The 18,667-nt window shown below is 63.9% G+C and overlaps 2 protein-coding genes across 6 annotated transcripts in view; one reads left to right on the top strand and one right to left on the bottom strand.

Moving 5' to 3' along the window:
• STIM1 (stromal interaction molecule 1) overlaps nucleotides 1-8,945 on the top strand; it is an 83,778-nt gene extending 74,833 nt beyond the window's left edge. For 4 of the 5 annotated variants that reach the window (XM_082762600.1, XM_082762599.1, XM_082762601.1 and 1 more), the window contains one exon: nucleotides 6,280-8,945. In XM_082762600.1, the coding sequence (XP_082618726.1) occupies nucleotides 6,280-6,829 (550 nt within the window). In that variant the 3' untranslated portion in view covers nucleotides 6,830-8,945. The remainder of the gene's footprint in view (nucleotides 1-6,279) is intronic. The other variant, XM_082762602.1, reaches the window with a different exon arrangement.
• Nucleotides 8,946-9,854: 909 nt separating this feature from the next.
• LOC309874066 (sodium-dependent proline transporter-like) lies at nucleotides 9,855-16,785 on the bottom strand (the record flags this gene model as incomplete). The annotated part of the gene is made up of 15 exons (XM_082751985.1): nucleotides 9,855-10,032; nucleotides 10,324-10,497; nucleotides 10,692-10,810; nucleotides 10,911-11,010; nucleotides 11,208-11,342; nucleotides 11,581-11,693; nucleotides 11,843-11,967; nucleotides 12,139-12,242; nucleotides 12,352-12,486; nucleotides 12,581-12,719; nucleotides 12,916-12,965; nucleotides 13,146-13,294; nucleotides 13,393-13,524; nucleotides 14,701-14,887; nucleotides 16,720-16,785. 15 exons carry the CDS (start codon nucleotides 16,783-16,785, stop codon nucleotides 9,892-9,894), a joined length of 1,869 nt encoding a protein of 622 aa, XP_082608111.1. The 3' UTR covers nucleotides 9,855-9,891.
• Nucleotides 16,786-18,667: the final 1,882 nt, after the last annotated feature.

Below are 18,667 nucleotides of genomic sequence, written 5' to 3'. Positions count from 1 at the left end.
CAGGTCAGGGCAGCGTCTTCGCACATTTCTGTATCCAGACAGAAAACCATCCCCAGTCACCACATCCTCATTTGTCCTGGCATCTTGTACATCGCTCCGTTTACTTGTAGGAACTTCTCCCCGTAGCTGTAGGCTCTCTCCTGACATCTCCGGTTCGATGTCATTTGCACAGCCTCTGTTTCGGATGCCCGACCCTCTCGCTAACTTCTGTGTCTCAAAGCAGGTCTGCCTGAGGGTGCCTGACAGCAGAGCAGTCTCTGAGCCCCAGGCTACGAATAGCAGCTCGTGTAAAGCCACCAGCAGTCACAAACAGATTAAAGCATTCTGGACAGTTCTGGGGGGAGAACTGAGGTGGATAGTAAAGAGCAACACCTTGGTTAATTCAGTAATGTTTGTTCGGGGATTATGAGAAGCAGCCTAGTTACAATTTAGATGAATTACTGCCAATTTGAATTCGGCTGAGGCTGTCCCAGCTTGACAGATAAAAGCTGGGAATACTTCTCATGTCAGGCAGCCCGTGTTTACAGCCGGCCTTCCTGTCTCTACAAGGGGCTTGTCCTGGGAGCTCGAAGGCTGATTCAAAACTGCTGTTTCAAAAATAGCTCTATAAACACTTTTTTTTTCAGCTGAGCCCTGATCAGAGAGATGCTTAATTGCTGACCGGCTTAAAGTCTTGGTGCTGCAGACTCCCCTGAGAGTGGCAGAGGGAAATGCGGCGTGGCTTTGGGATCCCCATTAGGAAAGGCAAAGATGCTGAGAGGTCATTAGGAGAGAATAACCGGCATCTCCTTATTCTCCACCGGCACTTAGGAGCTTATCAGGACCTCATTGTTGACTGCTCACCCACAGGCAGGACTCCTTTCTGCTCCCAGAGGAGGGAGCAGCTGCTGCAGCAGGATTTTAGCAGTGGGGGTAGTTCTGCAGAGTATAGGAGTATTGGGGGTAAGGTTTGATCCAGCTACACAATAGCAGACCCCAAAATCCATCCTCATTCTCTATTCATCATGGAAAACAAACCTGAAGAATTGGGTACAAAAACGGGTTCTTAACGTTGTTGCTTTTAAATTTTTGCCCAACTGCATCTTTAGCAGATCCTGCTTAGATGCATCCCTATAAAAATACTGCCGTGCAGGCAAGGCGCAGCGCAAGCCAACATATTGCTCTTAATTTCTCTTTTATACAACCAGTCTCGGAGGCCCTTTATAAACATCCCTCAAGCTCCGCAGCCTCCCAAACTGGCGAGCAGAACAGATGGGAATCTGAGGCTGAGAAAAGCCTTCCAGGGAGTCACTGCCAAGGATGAAAACAGAACCCACAAAAATCCTGGGCAGGAAGAGCGCTGCCCTGGGTGTTTTGGACTGCTGGATCTGATCAGTTCAGCCGCTCTTGTGGCCAGCAGATGCAAATGTTGGCGAGACCTCACGAGAAACTTGTCTCAAACAGCCCGTTCCCCCAGAGGAAGGCTCGGAGGCCGGTCCTCCCCGTGTCCTGCGCACGAGCTGTGCCTGGTGGTGCTAAATCTGCCCGGAGCTAACCTGGTAGGGACGTCCTCTGCAGGCACGGCCAGTGCGTGGCCTCCCAGTTACTGTCACCAACTCCTCACTGTCTGCTTCTCTTTTGCAATTGGCTTCAGAGGATCCGGTGCAAATAAGGTCAGAGCTGTTCTGGTTTTGAAGGCTGATGTGTGTTTATAAATGTTGATGGAGGGGGCTGGATGTCCCTGGGAGGGAGAGGGGTTGGAGGGTGCTGTGTGCACAGAGGTTTCTGCTCGCCAGTGCCTGCTTTAGGTGGTACCGGTGGATAAACGGGGTGGAGATGGGTCTGTAGGACCAACCCCCTGCTCTGGCGACCCTTTTCCAGCGGGGAGGGGAGCCGACAGCCACGGCAAAAGCCGGGTGGCAGCGATCTGGTAAAAAGAGTAACTCACAGCTCTCCTAGAACAGAAGGGCAGAAATTACGGGTGGAATTGTGTATTAGAGGCTGTTCCCGAGCCTCTGGCTGTCACAGCAGGACGACCAAGCTGTGCAGCAAATTCGGTGCTGCCTCCTGCGCGGCCGCTGCTGCCCGGTGCCGGGCGGGTGGATGGAGCTGGGAGCTGCAGGACCCCGGGGGGAGGCAGGGAGCCACGGAGGCAGCAGGGTCTGGGAGGCCACAGCACTGAGCCCTGCTGCAGCCCGGTCACGTCCAACGCCCTTGAAGCACCGCTCGGTTTCTTGGAGCCTGTCCCCTGGGTTTAGCAGGCAGCAGGAGCCCACCGGAGGAAATCATTCGATGGGCTGCGGTCAAGGAAAATGAAGTAGTTACTCTATATTGTCCTGTCCTCTCCCCTCTTCCTCCATCATTACCAGCCCTTCTTTCTGCCATCTTTTGCTTCTTTTGTTTGCAAAGTGCAGTGCATCCCATTTCCTCACTCTCTCATTCACCGTGGGCAGTTTGGATTCGTGGAGCAGCAAGGTAGGAAGCGGGCAGAGAAAACCCCAGCAGTGCAGAGATCAGCCTGCAGGCAGTCGAGCTCGGCCAGCCTCACTCCTCACAGGCTGTGAGCACGCCTGGCTGCATGGCACAGGGAGCAGGCAGCACTGCAGCACAGCCGAGACGTTCACAAGCATGAAACGAGGCTCCCAGCTCTCTGATTTCATGGTCAGCTCAGAGTCTTTCGAGGGGGGAGCATCTGGGGAGCTGTGCTGCACGCAGCAGTGCTTTGTCTGGAGGCACCTTCCTGCCGTGCCATGCAGCCCCTGCCCCGTGCCCGGCGCGTCCTGTGGAGAGCCTGCGGCCCCGAGTCGGGAGCAGGAGCCTCCTGGAAGTCAGCAGGGTCCGTGCTGGCCCTTTCTGGCCCACTGGCCGTGATCTTTCCCCTTCTTGTCCCTGCTCTGGGCTCCGGAGCATCCCCAGCTCTGTGCTGCCTCCGGCCAAGTCAGCACGCAGCTGGGTCGTGTCCCCACGTGTGGCACATCCGCCCTCCCTTTGGGAATACATTCCCGATCTATAACTGGATAAATTATGAATAAAAAGGCTTAGCTTAGCACCGTTGGGATATCTGAAGAATGCCTGGTGGTGGCCTGCCTCCTGACATCGGTTCCTTCAGTCCTGCTGTGGACAGCCAGCCCGAGTGCAAGGGAAGAAGAAATTGTATTCCAACGAGGTCTCTTCTCAGCAGCAGCCCACAGCCTGTAATGTCTGCAGGGAAACACATCCTGTGCCCCTCAGGTCCTTCTCCTGGGGGCCTGCCTAGCTCTCTCTGTAGCTCCACAGCCCCAGAGGACTCTAGAGGTCCGTCTGTAGAGGTGAGCGTTCTTGCAGAAGGGATGTTCCAGATGCACTGTGGCGATCGGAGCATTGACCTCTGCCAGAGCCAGGCTGTTCTGACCCCCATTGTGCATGGAGGATGGAAGCACAGTGGCAAACCCAGCATTTTGGCCTGGGCTGGGACATCCCAAGGAAGCCGTGGATGTCTGGGATGAGGAGCTGGACCCACACAAATTAACTGCCAGCCCCTTGGTGCCGAGGGTCTCCTGTTATCAGAGCAGTCCCGGGGAAGGGACGCGGTGGCCGTGGCGTGCCCGGGGAGCAGCTCCCGGCCGGTCCTCGGCACCAGCCAGAGGCAGCCGTACCCCTGCTGCGAGGCAGGGACCAGCTGTCCGGGATCGGGTTTCCAGCGTGTGCAGTCAGAGGAAGAAAATCCTCCACCACCAGAGGATGTTTCTCCATCTGCTGTCGTCATTTTCTCCGCGGCCATGACCGCGCGGCCGCTTTTGTCCCTTGTCAGGACCTTGTGCAAGGCAGGCGAAGGCACTCTGGGTGAATTAATGGCTGTCTGCAGATCTCAGCGGGGAGAAAGCCTGCCCTGCTCATAAATGAGGCATTTGTGAAGTCATCTGAGATCCCTAACTTCTGCTGTATTTGCTGTTATCTCACTTCTATTTAGAAGAGTGTCTTTTTCACGGACTCTCTCCAGGCACCTCTGTGCTTACAGCAGCCAGTGGGAGCTCTGGGTTGGTTTTACAGGAAAAAAACATCCTCGGGTGTAGGTACAACTCTGAATTTCAGCTGAGCAGGTTACAATCTAAACACGCTTCTGTGAGCCCTGACACGCTGCCCGTGGTGTGCAGCACGGGGCACTGCTGCCGTGCGCTGAGCTCGCCCCAGACCTGCTCCGGGACGGGGACTGGCGAGGAAGGGGCACAAGGGGCCCATGTGCAGCCCCACCGACTTGTAGGGCACGTCACTGCTGCTTGTAGAGCTGCCCATGGGCCCCGTTATCCCAGTGAAACCCCGGAGCTGCATCCACTCCTCCCTGCGTGAAAGTGACCTTCTGGGCGGCCGCAGCATCCGCTGGCAGCGGCCGGAGCCGTGAGCTCGTGTCTCCGTCGGTGCCTCCATCGCAGTTGTCTCCCTTGGACCGCGTCCAGAGCTCTCTCTCAGAATAGCTGGGGATTTCACACCATCCAAATTGTTCGATTCCTGCGCTCCCCGGCCCGCTGCTAACCTTGAGGATGCAGCGCCCTGCTGCTTGGATGGCAGATGGGCTCGGCCGTGTGTGTGTGAAAGGCAGGGACTATTCCAGCAATGCCTGCGGCTGTTTTCCTCCTGTTAAAATAAGAGAGGAGGCAGGCTCCGCAGCTGGGCTCTCGGAGCGGATCTTGGGCTGTATCCTAGCCATCCGTGAGGTTTTTCTAACTATCTGTGAGATTTTTCTAACTATCCGTGAGGTTTTTCCTTTCCTCCACGCACTCCTGTGGAGCTGTGGAACAAAAGCCCAAGTTCTTTCGGTAGGTTTGTTCCAAAATGCCCTTGCTGCTATGACAAAGGACATATTCCTCCCTTCCCTCTGCAAGCACCTCACAGTGGTACAGCCGTGTAGGTGACCTCCCTTGTGCTCTGTTTCTGCAGCCCCTTTTCCACCAGTGCAGTCCTGGTGCTGCCTGGAGCTCTCCTTTTTCACCGGCTCTGTAGTGGAGGCATCTCGTCCCGTCCTGCCTTCCCCTTTCTCCCTCTGAGCTCTGGTGCTGCTCCTGACAGCATCACCTGGGCCGGGCGGTGAGCTTGGCACAGCACGGCCACATCTCGGGGCTCGGCCGCACTGAGCTGTCTGCTCTCAGGGGCAGCACGGCCCCGAGCTGGCGAGCACCTTCCCATCCCCTCCCTCACCCTCTCCCCTGCCCTCTGCTCTGCTCTTCTCCTCTCCGCTCCCTTCTCCGCTCCGTGTTCCTTGCCCCCAGCCTGTGCAGGTGACGAGAGGTGGCTCTGACCGACCCCTCGCAGCCCCTGCGTGCCCCGCAGGCGGCGTTGGTGGCACTGCAAGGGGTGAGGGCAGCCGTGGGGCAGGCAGTGGGGCAGGCAGTGGGGCAGCAGCACAGCTCCATCCGGCTGCACCCATCCTGCACGGGCACGCCAGCAGCTCTCAGAGGGACCACAGGGCCGTCGGGCCGGGGCACAGCAGCGCTGTGGGGCAGTGGGGGCTGCAGCTTCCCGTCCCTCCTGCCTCCGTTCCCCGCTCGGGGAAGGAGGTGCTGGGGGTGGCAGAGCGGCGCCCCGTTGCCTTTGAGGACCACGAGCAGGCAGCAGGCTGGGGGCACAAACCGCTGGGCAGCAGGGGCCGGGCTGCGGGCCTGAGCCATCGGGGCCGGCCGGGGAGCGCACACAGATGCAAGCTGAGGGTCTGGAGAAGCCTCTGGTGAAATTGCCATGAAATCCAGCCCTGGTGTGGCACGGGGGGCTGGGATGAGCTGTGTAACGCTGTGAGCCGGCTGCTTTGTGGGATACAGGGGAGGAAGGGGGCAGAGGGCGCTGCCGATGGTTGCTGGCACATCCAGGCTGAGCACTTGCTGCTGCCTCATGGGCTGGAGCCTCCGTCCCTCCGGGCTCCACCAGGAGCCGAGCCGTGGATTTACGCATGGTGCTGGCAGTGTGGCAGGGCTGGCTGTGCCACGGGCCTCAGACAGTTGGTGTGGGGCTGGGTGAGGCCCCGTCCCCGGGGTGCCCCCACCAGCAGCCGCCCGGTGCTGGTGGGGAGGAGCAGAACCAGCAGGAGGAGGCAGCGGGAGCAGGACAGGCCCCAGCCCCGCTCCTGCATCCCCAGGGGCCGCGGGCTGGCTGCGTGCTGCGCTCTGCTGGGGGCTTCCCCTGCCGAGCCCCCACCCTCAGCTGCTGCATCTGTGTGCGTGTGGGCCGGGGGGGGGCGAGGGGGTGGGGGGGGACAGACGGGGGGGTCCACGGTGCGAGCGGCGCTAACGAGCGGCGCTAACGAGCTGTCCTCCTCCGCCTTTCAACCCCCAGAGACTTAACTCGCTGCGACTCCGAGTCCTGCATCCCGCACCTGAGCGACCACCAGCGCGTCCCCAGCGCTGCGCCCAAGCTGCTGGCGGCGCGCCCCAACCTGCTGACCAGGTCCGTGGAGGAGGCTGCCCCCGCGCACCCTGCCCTCGGCGCGCCCACCCCCAACGGCGGCAGCCGGCACGCCGAGGCCTCCGCGCCGGGGGCTCTGCCAGAGCGGCCGGCCGAGAGCCCCATGGTGATGAAGAAGATGATGACGGTGAACCACGGCATGGAGAAGTCCTCCAGCCTCGGGGAGATCAGCCACCCGACGGCCGGCAAGCACAGCCACTCGGATTCGTCGCGGTCGCACAGCCCCAGCTCCACCGACCCCGACACCCCCTCCCCCATCTCTGACTGCCGGCCCAACAGCGCCAAGAGCACCCGCATCCCGCAGCTGGCTGCCAAGAAGAGCCCGGGGGACGAGGACAGCAGCTTGACGGGCGACGAGGTTGACCTCGGCCAGAGCAAGAAGAAGTTCCCCCTAAAGATCTTCAAGAAGCCCAAGAAGTAGAGAGAGGAGGGAGGAGGAGGAGGAACCGCACGGACGCGACCCGCTGGGCCCGGGGGCAGCGCCGCGCCACCCCCCCGGCCCCCACGGGCGCCCTCCCTTCGAGTCGTGTCAGCACCCGCGGCGGGAGGAGCCACCTCGACTTATTTATTTCCTGATCTCTGAGAAACCAAGACGACGACCGCTCCCCCGAAGCCAGCAGCCGCCCTTTCCCCCCTCCCTGTTCCCGCAGCCCCCAGCTTTGCTGTGCATGGCTTCCAGTTACTCCTGCCTCCGCTCAGCCACACGGCATTTGGGTTTGGTTTCAATGTGGTTTTATTTTTTTATTTTTTATTATTATTTTGTGTTTTTGTTTTGTTTTTGTTTCTTCTGCCTCTTCCAACCTTTGCACAGGCTGTTTGGATGGCCGGGGTGGCGGGAGCCTTGCCGTGCCGCACGCCGGGTGCCGCAGCCCGGGCAGGGGGTGCCGCAGGTGTCGGCGGTGGGGCCGGCGCCGCAGCCGTTCTCCTCCCCTTTATGAGTCACTTTTCTTGCACCCTGGCCCCCAGGGTGGAAGGGGAATGCCCTCTTTGTGCGCTCTTGATAAGCGAGAGCAAGTACAATACCTCGCGAGGGAGGGCCCTGCCCCTGCTGGTACTCGTGCGGCCAGGAGCGCGCTGCTGAAGCTTCTCCCGCTCGCACCAGGGAGCTGCCGCCCGCGGGGTGCTCACAGCTCTGCCCTGGGCAGCGTTCCCCCCGCCGGGCGCGTGGCACCAGCAGCATCCATCCATGGTGTGGGGGTTGGATCCGGGGCAGAGGAGCCCCCGCCTGCCCCTGTCTTTGCTTCCCTGCCCGGGGGAGCAGGGCCAGGGCCAGAGCTCAGCTGGCACTCAGCAGGGTGTGAGCACCAGGGAAGGGCCCGGGGCATCCCCAAGGGGCATCAGGACAGGGCCAGCCCCTGCTGCCACCTCTCTGCAAGGTGCCTGCAAACACACAGCCACGGCACCCGTCCCCAGGGCAAGCTTGGAGGGGGGGTGCGGGGCACGACCAAGCTGGGGGGCAGCCTCCAGGCTGGGGGTGTGGGGCTGGGTGCGTGCCCGTGGGGCTGGGTGCGTGCCCGGGGCTCTGCCCTTGGGTTGGGGCAGGCTGGGGTGGGTGGAGGGTGCTCACCAGGACCTGGCAGCAGCCTCCCTGCCCTGAGGCCGGGCTCTGACCACTGGGTGCTGCCCCGGGGCTTGGCTGCTCCCCTGTCCTCCCTGGGAGGCTGCAGGGCTCATCCTGCCCCAGGCACCTTCCCCAGCACAGCTGCTAAGGGGGAGGCCCCTGCCCCTGCCCTTGGCTGAGCCCTGCTCCGTCCCGGGGCCAAATCCTCTCCCTCCAGCCCCAGCCCCAGCCCCTGCCCGCTGCCCTCCCCCAGCGGACGCGGCCGGGGCTCCACCAAGCCCAGGTCCCGCTCCCACCGCCCCGTCCACGCCGAGCCGCTGGCCCTGGCCGCCGGCACCGTCCTGGGAGGCAGCTGCTACCCCGAGGCCACCCGGGACTCGGCCGCTGCCGGCAGGGGAAGGCGCACGTCCAGGAGGGGCAGGGAGGGAGGCAGGGCGGGATGCCAACAGCCCCTCGGGGCCTTGCTTTATGCCAGAGTAATATATTCGTGTATGTTGACAATACAGGAAGGGCTATCGAGGTGTTTTTCGTTTCGTAGGTGGTAGTTAGACAATTACACTGTTGCTTTGAGATAAGTGAAAAATTCCTCTAAATGACTAAGTGCCTGCGCTTCCCCGCGGCTGCTCCCGGCAGCGGGGACGGGGTCCCGGCAGCGGGGGCGGTGGACGGGGGCTGCTCTGCCCCCGCCGTCGGCGTTGTCGCCGCCTCGGCCGGAGCCGGCCGGGGAGCGGAGCCGGACCCCCGGGAGGGCCGGGGAGGCCTCACGGAGCCCCCCCGGGGCGCGGGGGCTGCGGGCTGGAGCCGGGGCCGGCGGCGCTGCTCGCGGTGGCGGAGACCTGCGGATGCTTTCTGGAGAAGGGGTTGGAGATCCACTGAGCGGCAACTGTTGACGCGTCTGCCAACTCTTGATTTTTTTTTTTTTTTTTTTTTTTTTTGTCATTTCATAAAACTTTTAAATCCAATAAAGCATGTAGTATATTTTACCAGCAGGCGCCTGCCGCGTTCTTCACCCGCCCGCAGCCCTGGGGGTCCCCTCGGTGCCTGGGCCCTGCGGTCCCGGTGCTGTGCCCTCGGAGCCCTCTCCCTCCAGGCCATGGTGGGAGCCACTGGTGCTGCCCCAGTAACGCTGCTGCAGGGACGGCCTCGTCCTGCCAGCACTGCCGCGGAGCCCAGCAGGAGCAGGGAGAGGACGGGCACGTCCTGGCCATTGCTCAGCCCTCGCCAACACCTCACCCCGCTCGTACCCTCTGCGTGCGCAGCCAAAGCCAGGGGGACGCCCACGCCCCGCACCCCCCGGCAGCCCAGCACTGCGCCCCGAGGGGCGGCAGCAGGATGAGGCCCTGCGGGATGGGTCCCTGCAGCTCCGCAGGCAGCAGCGTGCGTGGGCTCGTCCCCACAGCCCATCCAGCCATGCACATCGTGGTGGGCTGCAGAACTGTTTATTGCAGCAGAAGCAAACACATCTGTGTGCTCGCAGCCCCCTGAGGCTCCAAAACCACCCCAGCTCTGCCCCCAGCTCAGGATGGTGCCCAGGGAGCTGCCCCTGGCCGTGCCAGCCCCCTGTGCTCGGGACCCTGCCCAAGGTGGCTGCCACTGGCAGGGGCACTGCCGCCAGCCTGGCCCCCCGGGACAGCGCTGGGTCAGGGCCAGGGACGTGCACAGCAGCCCCCAAACCTCTGATGGACACAACAACCACCCAGAGGTGGGTAGGGCTGGAGCACAGCCTGGCAGCCGGTGCTGCTCACGGAGAGTCCTTTAGAAACACTTTTTGGAGCATGTAGAGCATTTCCAGGAAGGAGAATTAAAACGTGCTGGGATCAGTGGTTAATGTCCTCTGGGACCGTGTGATGGTGCGAGGGGAGCCTTGTGCACCAGCAGCCAGCCCCCGGCCGGGCGTCCCCAGCACCGGGACTGGCATCAGCCTAGGTGTTGCTGTCGGGCTGCGCGGAGAAGTCGCTGCTGGTCAGGGTGATGGTGAACGGCACGTTGATGACTTCCGCAGACACGTCCCGGCCGCCGGCCGCCCTCCAGGAGTTCAGGGGCTGGGTGGCTTTCTGGATGCGCTGCAGGTGGGCAAGGGTGAGCAGGGGCTGCCCTGAGCACCCCCCAGGGCACAGGGCAGTGTCACTGCGGGAAGGGGACAGCCGCAGACACGGCCACCGAGGGGCTCAGACCCCACCTTTCATCCAGGCTCCGTGGCTTCAGCCCTTTTTCTCTCTTGGGGACGGGAGAGCATCGCCTCCAGTCTGCCGCCGCCCGCTCCCTTCCCACCCCCAGCACCAGGACAGCCCCTCTGTGACCCCATCCCTGTCCCCGTCCCCGTGCCCCTGCCCCTGCTCCTCCCGCACACTCACGTCGCTCAGCGTCCCCGACTCGCGGCACAGGGCCACGATGGCCCAGAGCGGGACCTGCAGGCAGGTGAGGACGCCCACGCAGATGCCCAGGCTCGTGCCCCAGGCCGGGTACGTGTAGGAGCCGTAGCGCAGGGGCACGCCGTACATCTCCAGGAAGGTGTAGATGAGCGTGAACTGCAAGGGCAGCGTGGGCAGGAGTGAGGGGATGGCGCAGCACCACAGGGAGCCAGGCCAAGGCCACCCCAAGCCACCTCCAGCAGCCATCAAGGGCCCAGGACACTGGGACTGGGGTAACCCCGCTCCAGGAGGCTGGGAGAGGAGCTCGTCACCCCTCAACCTTCAGCCTTGGGTGAGCGCCCGATGCTTACCAGCAGCAGACAGGGCGTGAAGAAGACCCAGCACAGCTTGAAGTACCCCAGCATGTGGCTGCACCAGGGCGGGCACCGGCAGATCATGTCCCTGATGTCCTGGCAGAACTGGTCGATGCCTGCAGGCACAAGGAGGAGACGCAGGCGTGACCACCCCGCAGCACAGGGTGCACCCAGCGCGCACACAGCCGGCTCCAGCGAGCCCCCGGCCCCGCTCACCGTAGCAGAAGGAGATGCCGAGGCACATGAAGAGGGTGATGATGACCAGCCCAAAGCCGGTGCTGTACGTGTCAATGAGGGTGAACCAGAAGATGCCTCCCTGTGAGGTGGGGAGGGACGGGGTCAGCACCTGCGGCCACAGCCGCCGCCCGTGCCAGGGCACTCGCTGGCCTCTGTCCTCCTGCCCTGGGACATGTGCGGAGGCCCAAGGGGAGAGGAGGCCGATCCCCGACCCCCACCCTGGTGTCACCCGAGGGGGTGGGTGCTGCAGGATGGGGGTGCCTGGGCCCAACGAACCTGGGTGATGAGGAGGAGCCCCAGCAGGTAGAAGGAGATGCAGAGCGCGCCCAGGAACAGCGCCTTCCTCCTCCACTCACGCAGGGCCGGGAACTCGTCCAGGATGGCTGTGGTGATGCCCTCGATGTTCCCAAACTGGGGGATGGGGAACGTCGGTGGGGGAATGTCACCATCACCATCAGCCTCCCCCCATGGGACGTGGCTGCCCCAGGAACAGCCCCACACAAGGAGCCTCCATAACCCCGACCCCGGCCCTGGCCTCGTGCTCCCGGTCTCTGCACATCGTGCCGTCTGCGTGCCTAGGACGGGGTGTACCTGGCACCCCAAGGCCAGGCACGGGGCAGGACGTGGGGCTGCCCAGGGTGACAATCACCATAGTGTCCACTCCAAGCGTGAAGAGCATCAGGAAGAAGAGGATGGACCAGAACGGGGAGCCAGGCAGCAGGGAGAGCGCCTCGGGGTAAGCCACAAACGCCAGCCCAGGGCCTGGGTGAGGGGGACGAGGGGAAGCATGAAGGATAACTGTGGTGGCAGGGCCAAGCCCAGCAAGCAGGTGACCAGGCTGGGTGAGCTCAGCTGCACTGGGATGTCCCTTGGCATGGCACACACGTGTCCTCCCCTCCCCAAACCCATACCTGAGTCGGCGACGCTGCCCACGGGGACGCCTTTCTTCAAGGCCATGTGCCCCAGCACCGAGAAGATGGCGAAGCCGGCGAAGAAGCTGGTGCAGCAGTTGCCGATGGCGATGACCAAGGTGTCCCTGCCGGGGAGGGCATCACAACCCCACGTGCATGGGGCAGGGGTGGACCCAGGAGCACCTGGGCAGGTCCACACATTCCCATGGCCTGGACCTCTCGATTGACCCCCTTTTCCCTCCCAGCTTTGGCTGTGCCCCACCAGCCCACGTCCCCCAGCACTGCCCCACGCTCACCGGATGACGTTGTTGTTAAACTTGTTGTAGGAGGCCATGGAGAGCAGCCCCCCAAAGCCGATGCCCAGGGAGTAGAAGATCTGCGAGGCCGCATCGCTCCACACCTGGGGCACGAGGGCGGGGAGGCTGCAGGGGACCCCAGCCCGGCCCCACCGCCCCCACCCCAGGGACCACCGCAGGGTTTGTGGCCCCCCAGCCCCGGCGCAGGGTTACCTGCGCGCTCTGCAGCTTGCTCCAGTCGGAGGAGAGGTAGAAGCGGACGCCGTCGAGGGAGCCGTTCAGCGTGGCCCCCCGGATGATGAGGATGAGGATGACCACGTAGGGGAAGGTGGCCGTGAAGTAAACCACCTGCACGGGGCACGGCACCGCTCAGCCCCGTTCTGCCCACGGGGCAGCCCCAAGCCCCCGCGGCGCCCCCGAGCCCCGGCTGCGCGCTGCTCACCTTGCCCGAGCTGCGGATGCCTTTCAGCATGCAGAGGAACACCACGACCCAGGCCGCCAGCAGGCACAGGGCGAGGGGCCACTGCACGGGGCCGGGGTCCCCGAGGCCGGAGCTGTGCGTCACCCCCAGCACCTGCTCGCTGTGGCACGGGGACACGGGTCAGCGGGACGGGATGCAGAGCGCGGCACCAGCACCGGGAGTCCCCTTGCTGCAGGGCCCCCTCGCCTCCTCCTCAGTGTCCTCGCCCACCCCTCTGCCTTTCACAAAGCCTCCAGCACCACCGGCTGCTGCCCGTGGGCTCAGCCCCATCCCAGTTTCAGTCCCCCCCGACTTACTTCCAGAAAGCCTCGCTGGCGCTGGCGTGGGTGGCGCTCCCCGATGCGTTCTGCAACACAGCAAGGTCACCGTCACCGTTACCATCACCACCACCCTCCTGGCCCTGGCTCAGCCCCAGCCCAACCATCCGCCCCCTCCTCTCCTGCTGCAGGCAAAGTTTGGCCCCAGGGAGCCCCCCCCGGACCCCCTGCAGCGTCTGGCCCCGCGGCCCCAGCCCGGGGACACCGACCTGGCAGAGCTCCGCGTTCCGGGGGGCATCGCAGGACCAGGGCAGGGGGCTCTGGAAGGACGAGCCCAGGTAGTAGAAGGTCCAGGCGATGATGACGTTGTAGTAGAGGGACACCAGGGAGGACACGAGCAGCATCCCCACGCCAACGCCTGCGCCAGGGCAGAGGGGTGAGAGGGGCTGCCTCAGCAGGGACCTGCCCGGGGGCTGCGGGGGGCGCAGGGAGAGGAGCCCCCAGCCCCATCCCTACCTCGCAGGATGGGGCAGCACTTCCAGACCGTGATGGGCCCTGCGGCCCCGTACTGCCCCAGGCTCAGCTCCATCAGGAAGAGGGGCATTCCCGTGAGGAACAGCATGATGAAGTAGGGGATGAGGAAGACGCCTGGGAGGAGCAGAAGGGTGGAGGGTCAGGGGCACGGTGGGCGCTGTGCCGGGGTCCAGCAGCCCCCCAGAGGGCAGATGTGTGGTCCCGCACCCGCAGCAAGGACACGAGTCTGGGCAGGGCACAGGGGAGCAGGGAACCCCCAGGGGCTGCTGGCTGTGTCCCACAGGCTGTCCTCGTCAGCCCCACAGCAGGGACCTGAGCCAGGAGCCAGGGGGATTGAGGTGTGTGGGTGGTGGAGAAGCGGCCCCGGGTGCTGCAGCAGTGCCCAGGACTGTGGGCATCGGGCTGGGGGGGCTGGGGGCAGCCTGGGCTGGCATCCGGGGGGTTGGGGGGGCTTTAGGGCCCCTGCACTGGGACATTTGGGGCCACAGGAGGGGAAGGGTGAGACGCTCCCGCCTGCAGTGAGCCCCACGCCTGCACCCGGAGCAGAGCGAGCGGCCCCATTGCTGGCAGCACCCTGAGCCCAGCCCCAAAGGCCAAATTCCTCCTGGCGTGAAGCAAGGAGCAAAGCTCAGCCCTGCTGAGCCCCATCCCGACCAGCTGCTGGCACGGCCCCAGACCCACACAGCACCACGGGGCGGGCAGGGATGGATGGGGGGGGGCTGGCTGGGGACACCCCCGTGTTGGGGGTGGCTGGGGATGGGGGCAGAGGCTATGGGGCCGGGCAGGATGGGTGCAGGGCCTCTGTCAGTGTGGAGGTGCCAGGAGGCAGCACAGCGAGCCCAGAGACACGGCAGTGCCAGGACACGGGGAGAGGGGCCCTGGTCCGGGTGCAGGAGGAAGGATCTGGGGATTTCAGAGGGGCAGAAGCAGCGAGGGGCTGGTGAGCAGCCTTTGGGGAGGTTTCTTTCGGGGCAGCCCCGCGTGCTGGGGCGTTACAGCAGGCAGGCTGCGTGCAGAGCCTGCCCTTTGTCCTGCCACAGGTCATTCCCCCTGCTTGGCCACCTGCCCGCCTGCGACTGCACGGATCTTGCACCCACAAAGCATCCTTCACCTCGCAGTGGGATGGAAGCAGCAGTGCCAGGAGCCTGGAGCCCCCCGGCACACGTGTGCTCCCCACGGGGAGCGCAGCCCCTGGCCCTGGCACGCCGTCCCCCCCCCTCCAGCACCCACATTCCCTGCACCCATTCGGGCAGTGCTCGGTGCAGGGACGTGGCCCCTCGCTGCACCCACCTCCTCCGTTGCGGTAGCAGAGGTAGGGGAAGCGCCAGACGTTGCCCAGCCCCACGCAGTAGCCCAGGCAGGACAGCAGGAACTCGTACCTCCCGGCCCAGGTCTCCCGGGGGGGGCTCTCAGGTGGGGCTGGGGGCTCTGGGCAGGGCTGGCCGGCGGTCGGACCCTGCTCGTGGAAGATGTTCACCTGTGGAGGGGAGCGAGGTGTCGGGGGCTGCTGGCCATGGGCTGCAGGCTCCGTGAGGCTCCTCGGCAGGGCTCATGGCCAGGCTCTTATTCGGGTTCCCAAATGTGCTCTGGGGTCCCCCAGGACCCACACCACAGGAGCCCGTGGTGCCCCCACATGGGGCATGGGTTGGGGGTCCCGCACAGAGCTCCCTGTACCCCCAGCCTGCAGCAGCCAGGAGCAGGGCTGGGGGTGTCCAAAAGCCCTGGTGGGGTCTGGTGCAGCAGAGCCAGCAGCAGAGGGGTTCCCAAATCCCAAATCCCAGCCCTGGACGCACATCCCAGCCCAGCCCACGTTACCAGCAGCCTGCAGGGCCCAGACATCCATGCAGGACCCCCTGAGAGCTGTTTTACCAGCCCCCGAGCAGCAAAGGGGTTGCACGGAGCCAGCTGAGCCCTCCCCTCGCCTCAACCCTGCTGCCCCCAGAGCAGAGGAAGGTGAGGAGGATGAGGTGAGGAAGATGCCCTGTCCTGCACCCAGCCCTGTCTCAGCACGGCTACTGCCAGCGGGGTGTCAGCGCTGCAGACCCCAGGGCTGTGCACACCCCCTCGGAGGGGCCGTGTCGTGCACAGCACCCTTTTCCTTGGCCCACACCGTCCCTTCTCAATCAACGGGATGGGAAAGCGCTCTGCAAACCCAGCTGCACGGGAGCTCTGCAGGCCCCAGAGGCTGCAGACACCAGCACCCAGCCCGTGCCTGTGTCCCGTTGTCCTCCCGTGGCCGGGAGGGGACGTGTCTGCAGCAGCCGGTGCTGCTGGGGCTGCTCCGTGGGGAAATGCCACGGGGTGCCCCAAAACACGGGCGTTTTGGGGCTGTTTGGGTCCTTGGCACAGCGCAGCTCCCTCCAGGTGCCTGCACCCGGGTGAGCTCGTGTCCTCCACAAACCAGGCAGAGCCTCCCCGGGCAGCTGCCCACAAGGCAGCAGGTATCAGGGCCTCCTGTCTGTGCGTGATCGAAGCAAACCTCAGGTGAGCTGTGCCGCTGGGGCAGGGCCACCGAGCGGGCTCTGCCTCCTGCCTGGCACAGAATCAGAGCTGGCTGCCCCGCCAGGGCCAGCGGGAAGCACAGCACAGAACTGCCAGCGTGTTTCCAACAGCCTGGGCACGGCCCCGCAGCCCTGCTGCTGCCGATACCCCCTGGGGGTCCCCACCGCCGCTGTCCTCCTTCCTCCTCGCCCCGGGCGATGGAAAAGTGGCTGCCACTACAAAAAAAGGGCACCCTCCTGCCTCCCTGCTGCTTCAAACCAGGCAGGCGGCGAATGTGCAGCACCTCTGAAGGGTGAGGGGACGGACGGGGGCTCGCCCTGCCCAGCGCTGCCCCGTGTGAGCCGGGGGCTTGAGGATGGTGCCAAGGCAGCGTGGCCGCCGCCAGCCCCATCTCCCCGAACGCTGACGTGCCCCACACTGCTCGGGGTCAGCACCGTCCCCAGGCGGGTGGGAGACCTGCCCTGAGCCCAGGGCGACGCCAGGGTGACGCCAGGCTCTGGGCACGGTGAGCACCCTGAGAAACCCCAGCCGCTGTGCCGAGGCGAGGTGCCTGCCCATGGGGATGGAGGGAGGGCAGCGGGGCTTCCACCGGCACAGCCTGACCATGGTGGGGCTGCACGGGGGTCCCAGACACGCTGGGACCCAAAGGTTTGCCATCCCCGTGGCCTCCAGGATGTGGGGTCTAAGGGGCAGCGTGCTGCGGAGCCCCCAAGGGATCGTCCCCAGCGCTGCTCCCTCCACACCTCGCTGGGGGCCTAGCCCCAGCACCAGGGCAGGTCAGGGACATCCCCAGGGCCCCGGTCCTACCGTGGGCTCCGGTGGTGAGCTGGGGGGCACGAGCCCCGGCGTGTCGAGGTGCCCGGTGCCCGGCATTTCCTGCTCGGGAGGCAGGGCCGGGTGGCACAGCTCACCTGAGACAGGGACGGCTCCGCCCCGGCACACGGCAGGACCTGCTGCCATGGGACCCATGGGACCTGCTGTGATGGGACCCGTGGGACCTGCTGTGATGGGACCCAAGGGATCTGCTGTGATGGGACCCATGGGTCCTGATGTGATGGGACCTGCTGTGATGGGACCTGATGCAGTGAGACCCATGGGACCTGCTGTGGTGGACATCGGGTGGCCGTGGCCCAACAACCCCTCCCCAAATGACTTGCCCCACTCCCTTGTGCAGCCATGGGGACGGGAGGCATCGCTCCCTGCTCAGGGGGAGCTGGGGGCCAGCTGGGCTGGCTGTGGGGACGTGGTTTTGTGCTGGGCTCCCCCAAGCCCTGTCTGAGCCACGCTGCTGGAGCGCCCTGGTGCCTTCTCCACCCACGATCCAGCACAAGAGGGGCACGGGGGCACATGGGGCCATGGCACTGCAAAGGTCCCGACCCCTATGCAGAGGAGGGGGTCGATGGTGCCTGTCTCCAACCCCATGCTGTGGAAATGAAGGCATGAGGAGGAGGGGAGGTGGCACTGAGGGACACAGGGGGGTCCGCTGTCCCCTCCAAGCCGAACAGCATCGCGGCAGAAGGAAGGAGCAGTTTCAGGAATGGCTCTAACTCCTTCTCCTGGTTATCTGTGGTGGCTGCATCCCCCAAAACACCCACTACTGTTACCCCGTTTTCCCGGTTAATGTCTGGAGAACCGGCCGAACGAGGCACAGAAATAGTGGCGTGTTTCTTCTGGTGGGAGGCAGGCTGCTGCTGAGAGCTGGAGCCAAAGCTGTGATCTACCCACGGAGGACTCAGTACTGCTCCTGCAGCTTCCCCGTCACAGCCCCGGCGTCATCTCCTGCTCTTCTCAGCATTTCTGCCTCCTGTCCTCTGCATCTTCCAGGGGACACTGGGTCAGATCCCTGGTCCCTGTTTCACACCAGCTCCTGTCCGTCTCTCAGTATCACACACATTTTTCACAGCTGAGGCACTGGCCCTGCCTGTCTTTGGCCATTTCCCTGACACCACATCTGGAGCCAGCTGTTTCTAACCCCTGAACACAGCAGGTTCCTCAGAAGCAGGAAAAAAACCTTGAACCAGGGCAATTCCCCCACCACAGCAGGGAGGGGAGAGAGGAGGATGACTTCAAATACGGGGTCAGCTCTTCTCAACCCAAACCCCTTTTTCTTCAGGATGAGAGCGGGTCTCGAGCCGCCCAGTTGTACACCAGGCTGGTGGCTCTCTGAAAGACTGCATAAAGTCTTTGTGGGTTGAGTGCAACTGAACTCAAGTGAGCAGAAAAAGGAAGCTCATGGTGAGAGGAAACCAAAGGAAGAAGGAGTCATTCTGCGTGCTCACTATGGTCCCTCCTTCTCGTGCCATCTGCCAGGGCGCTGCGGTGGTGCCGGGGCAGGACGAGCCCCGGAGCTTGCAGGAAGGCAGCCCCTCTCTCTCTCTCATTCTCTCATTGCTGCAGATTTCTCTGGGTCAAGGAATTAACTGAAATTCCATCCAAAAGAAGGGAATGAACAGCTATTTTTAGCCTGGGCTATTTTGGCTGCCTTGTTTATGACACTGCCTTGCAAAACGTCGCCCCAGGACAACCGAGGGAGCAGTGCTCAGGGTCGGAAAGTTAGCACAAAGTGTTGTGATGCAAAACAGCCAGGCAGTGGGGGATTAGACTCTGCCATCTGTATTCTCTCCTTACAGACCAGATCCCACAAGAACCACCCCCGAAACGGGTAGGATGCTCACGACTTACGCTGTAGCCCAGAGGCATTCAGAGCCGGAGTCGCAGCAGCACAGCCTTTTTGTCCCTGGCAGGACTCAGGCAG

The sequence above is a fragment of the Aythya marila genome (assembly GCF_965140915.1).
Source record: "Aythya marila genome assembly, chromosome: 1".
NCBI classification, from domain to species: Eukaryota; Metazoa; Chordata; class Aves; order Anseriformes; family Anatidae; genus Aythya; species Aythya marila.
The sequence above is the reverse complement of the archived record's forward strand: the minus strand, read 5'-3'. Positions and strand labels throughout refer to the sequence as shown.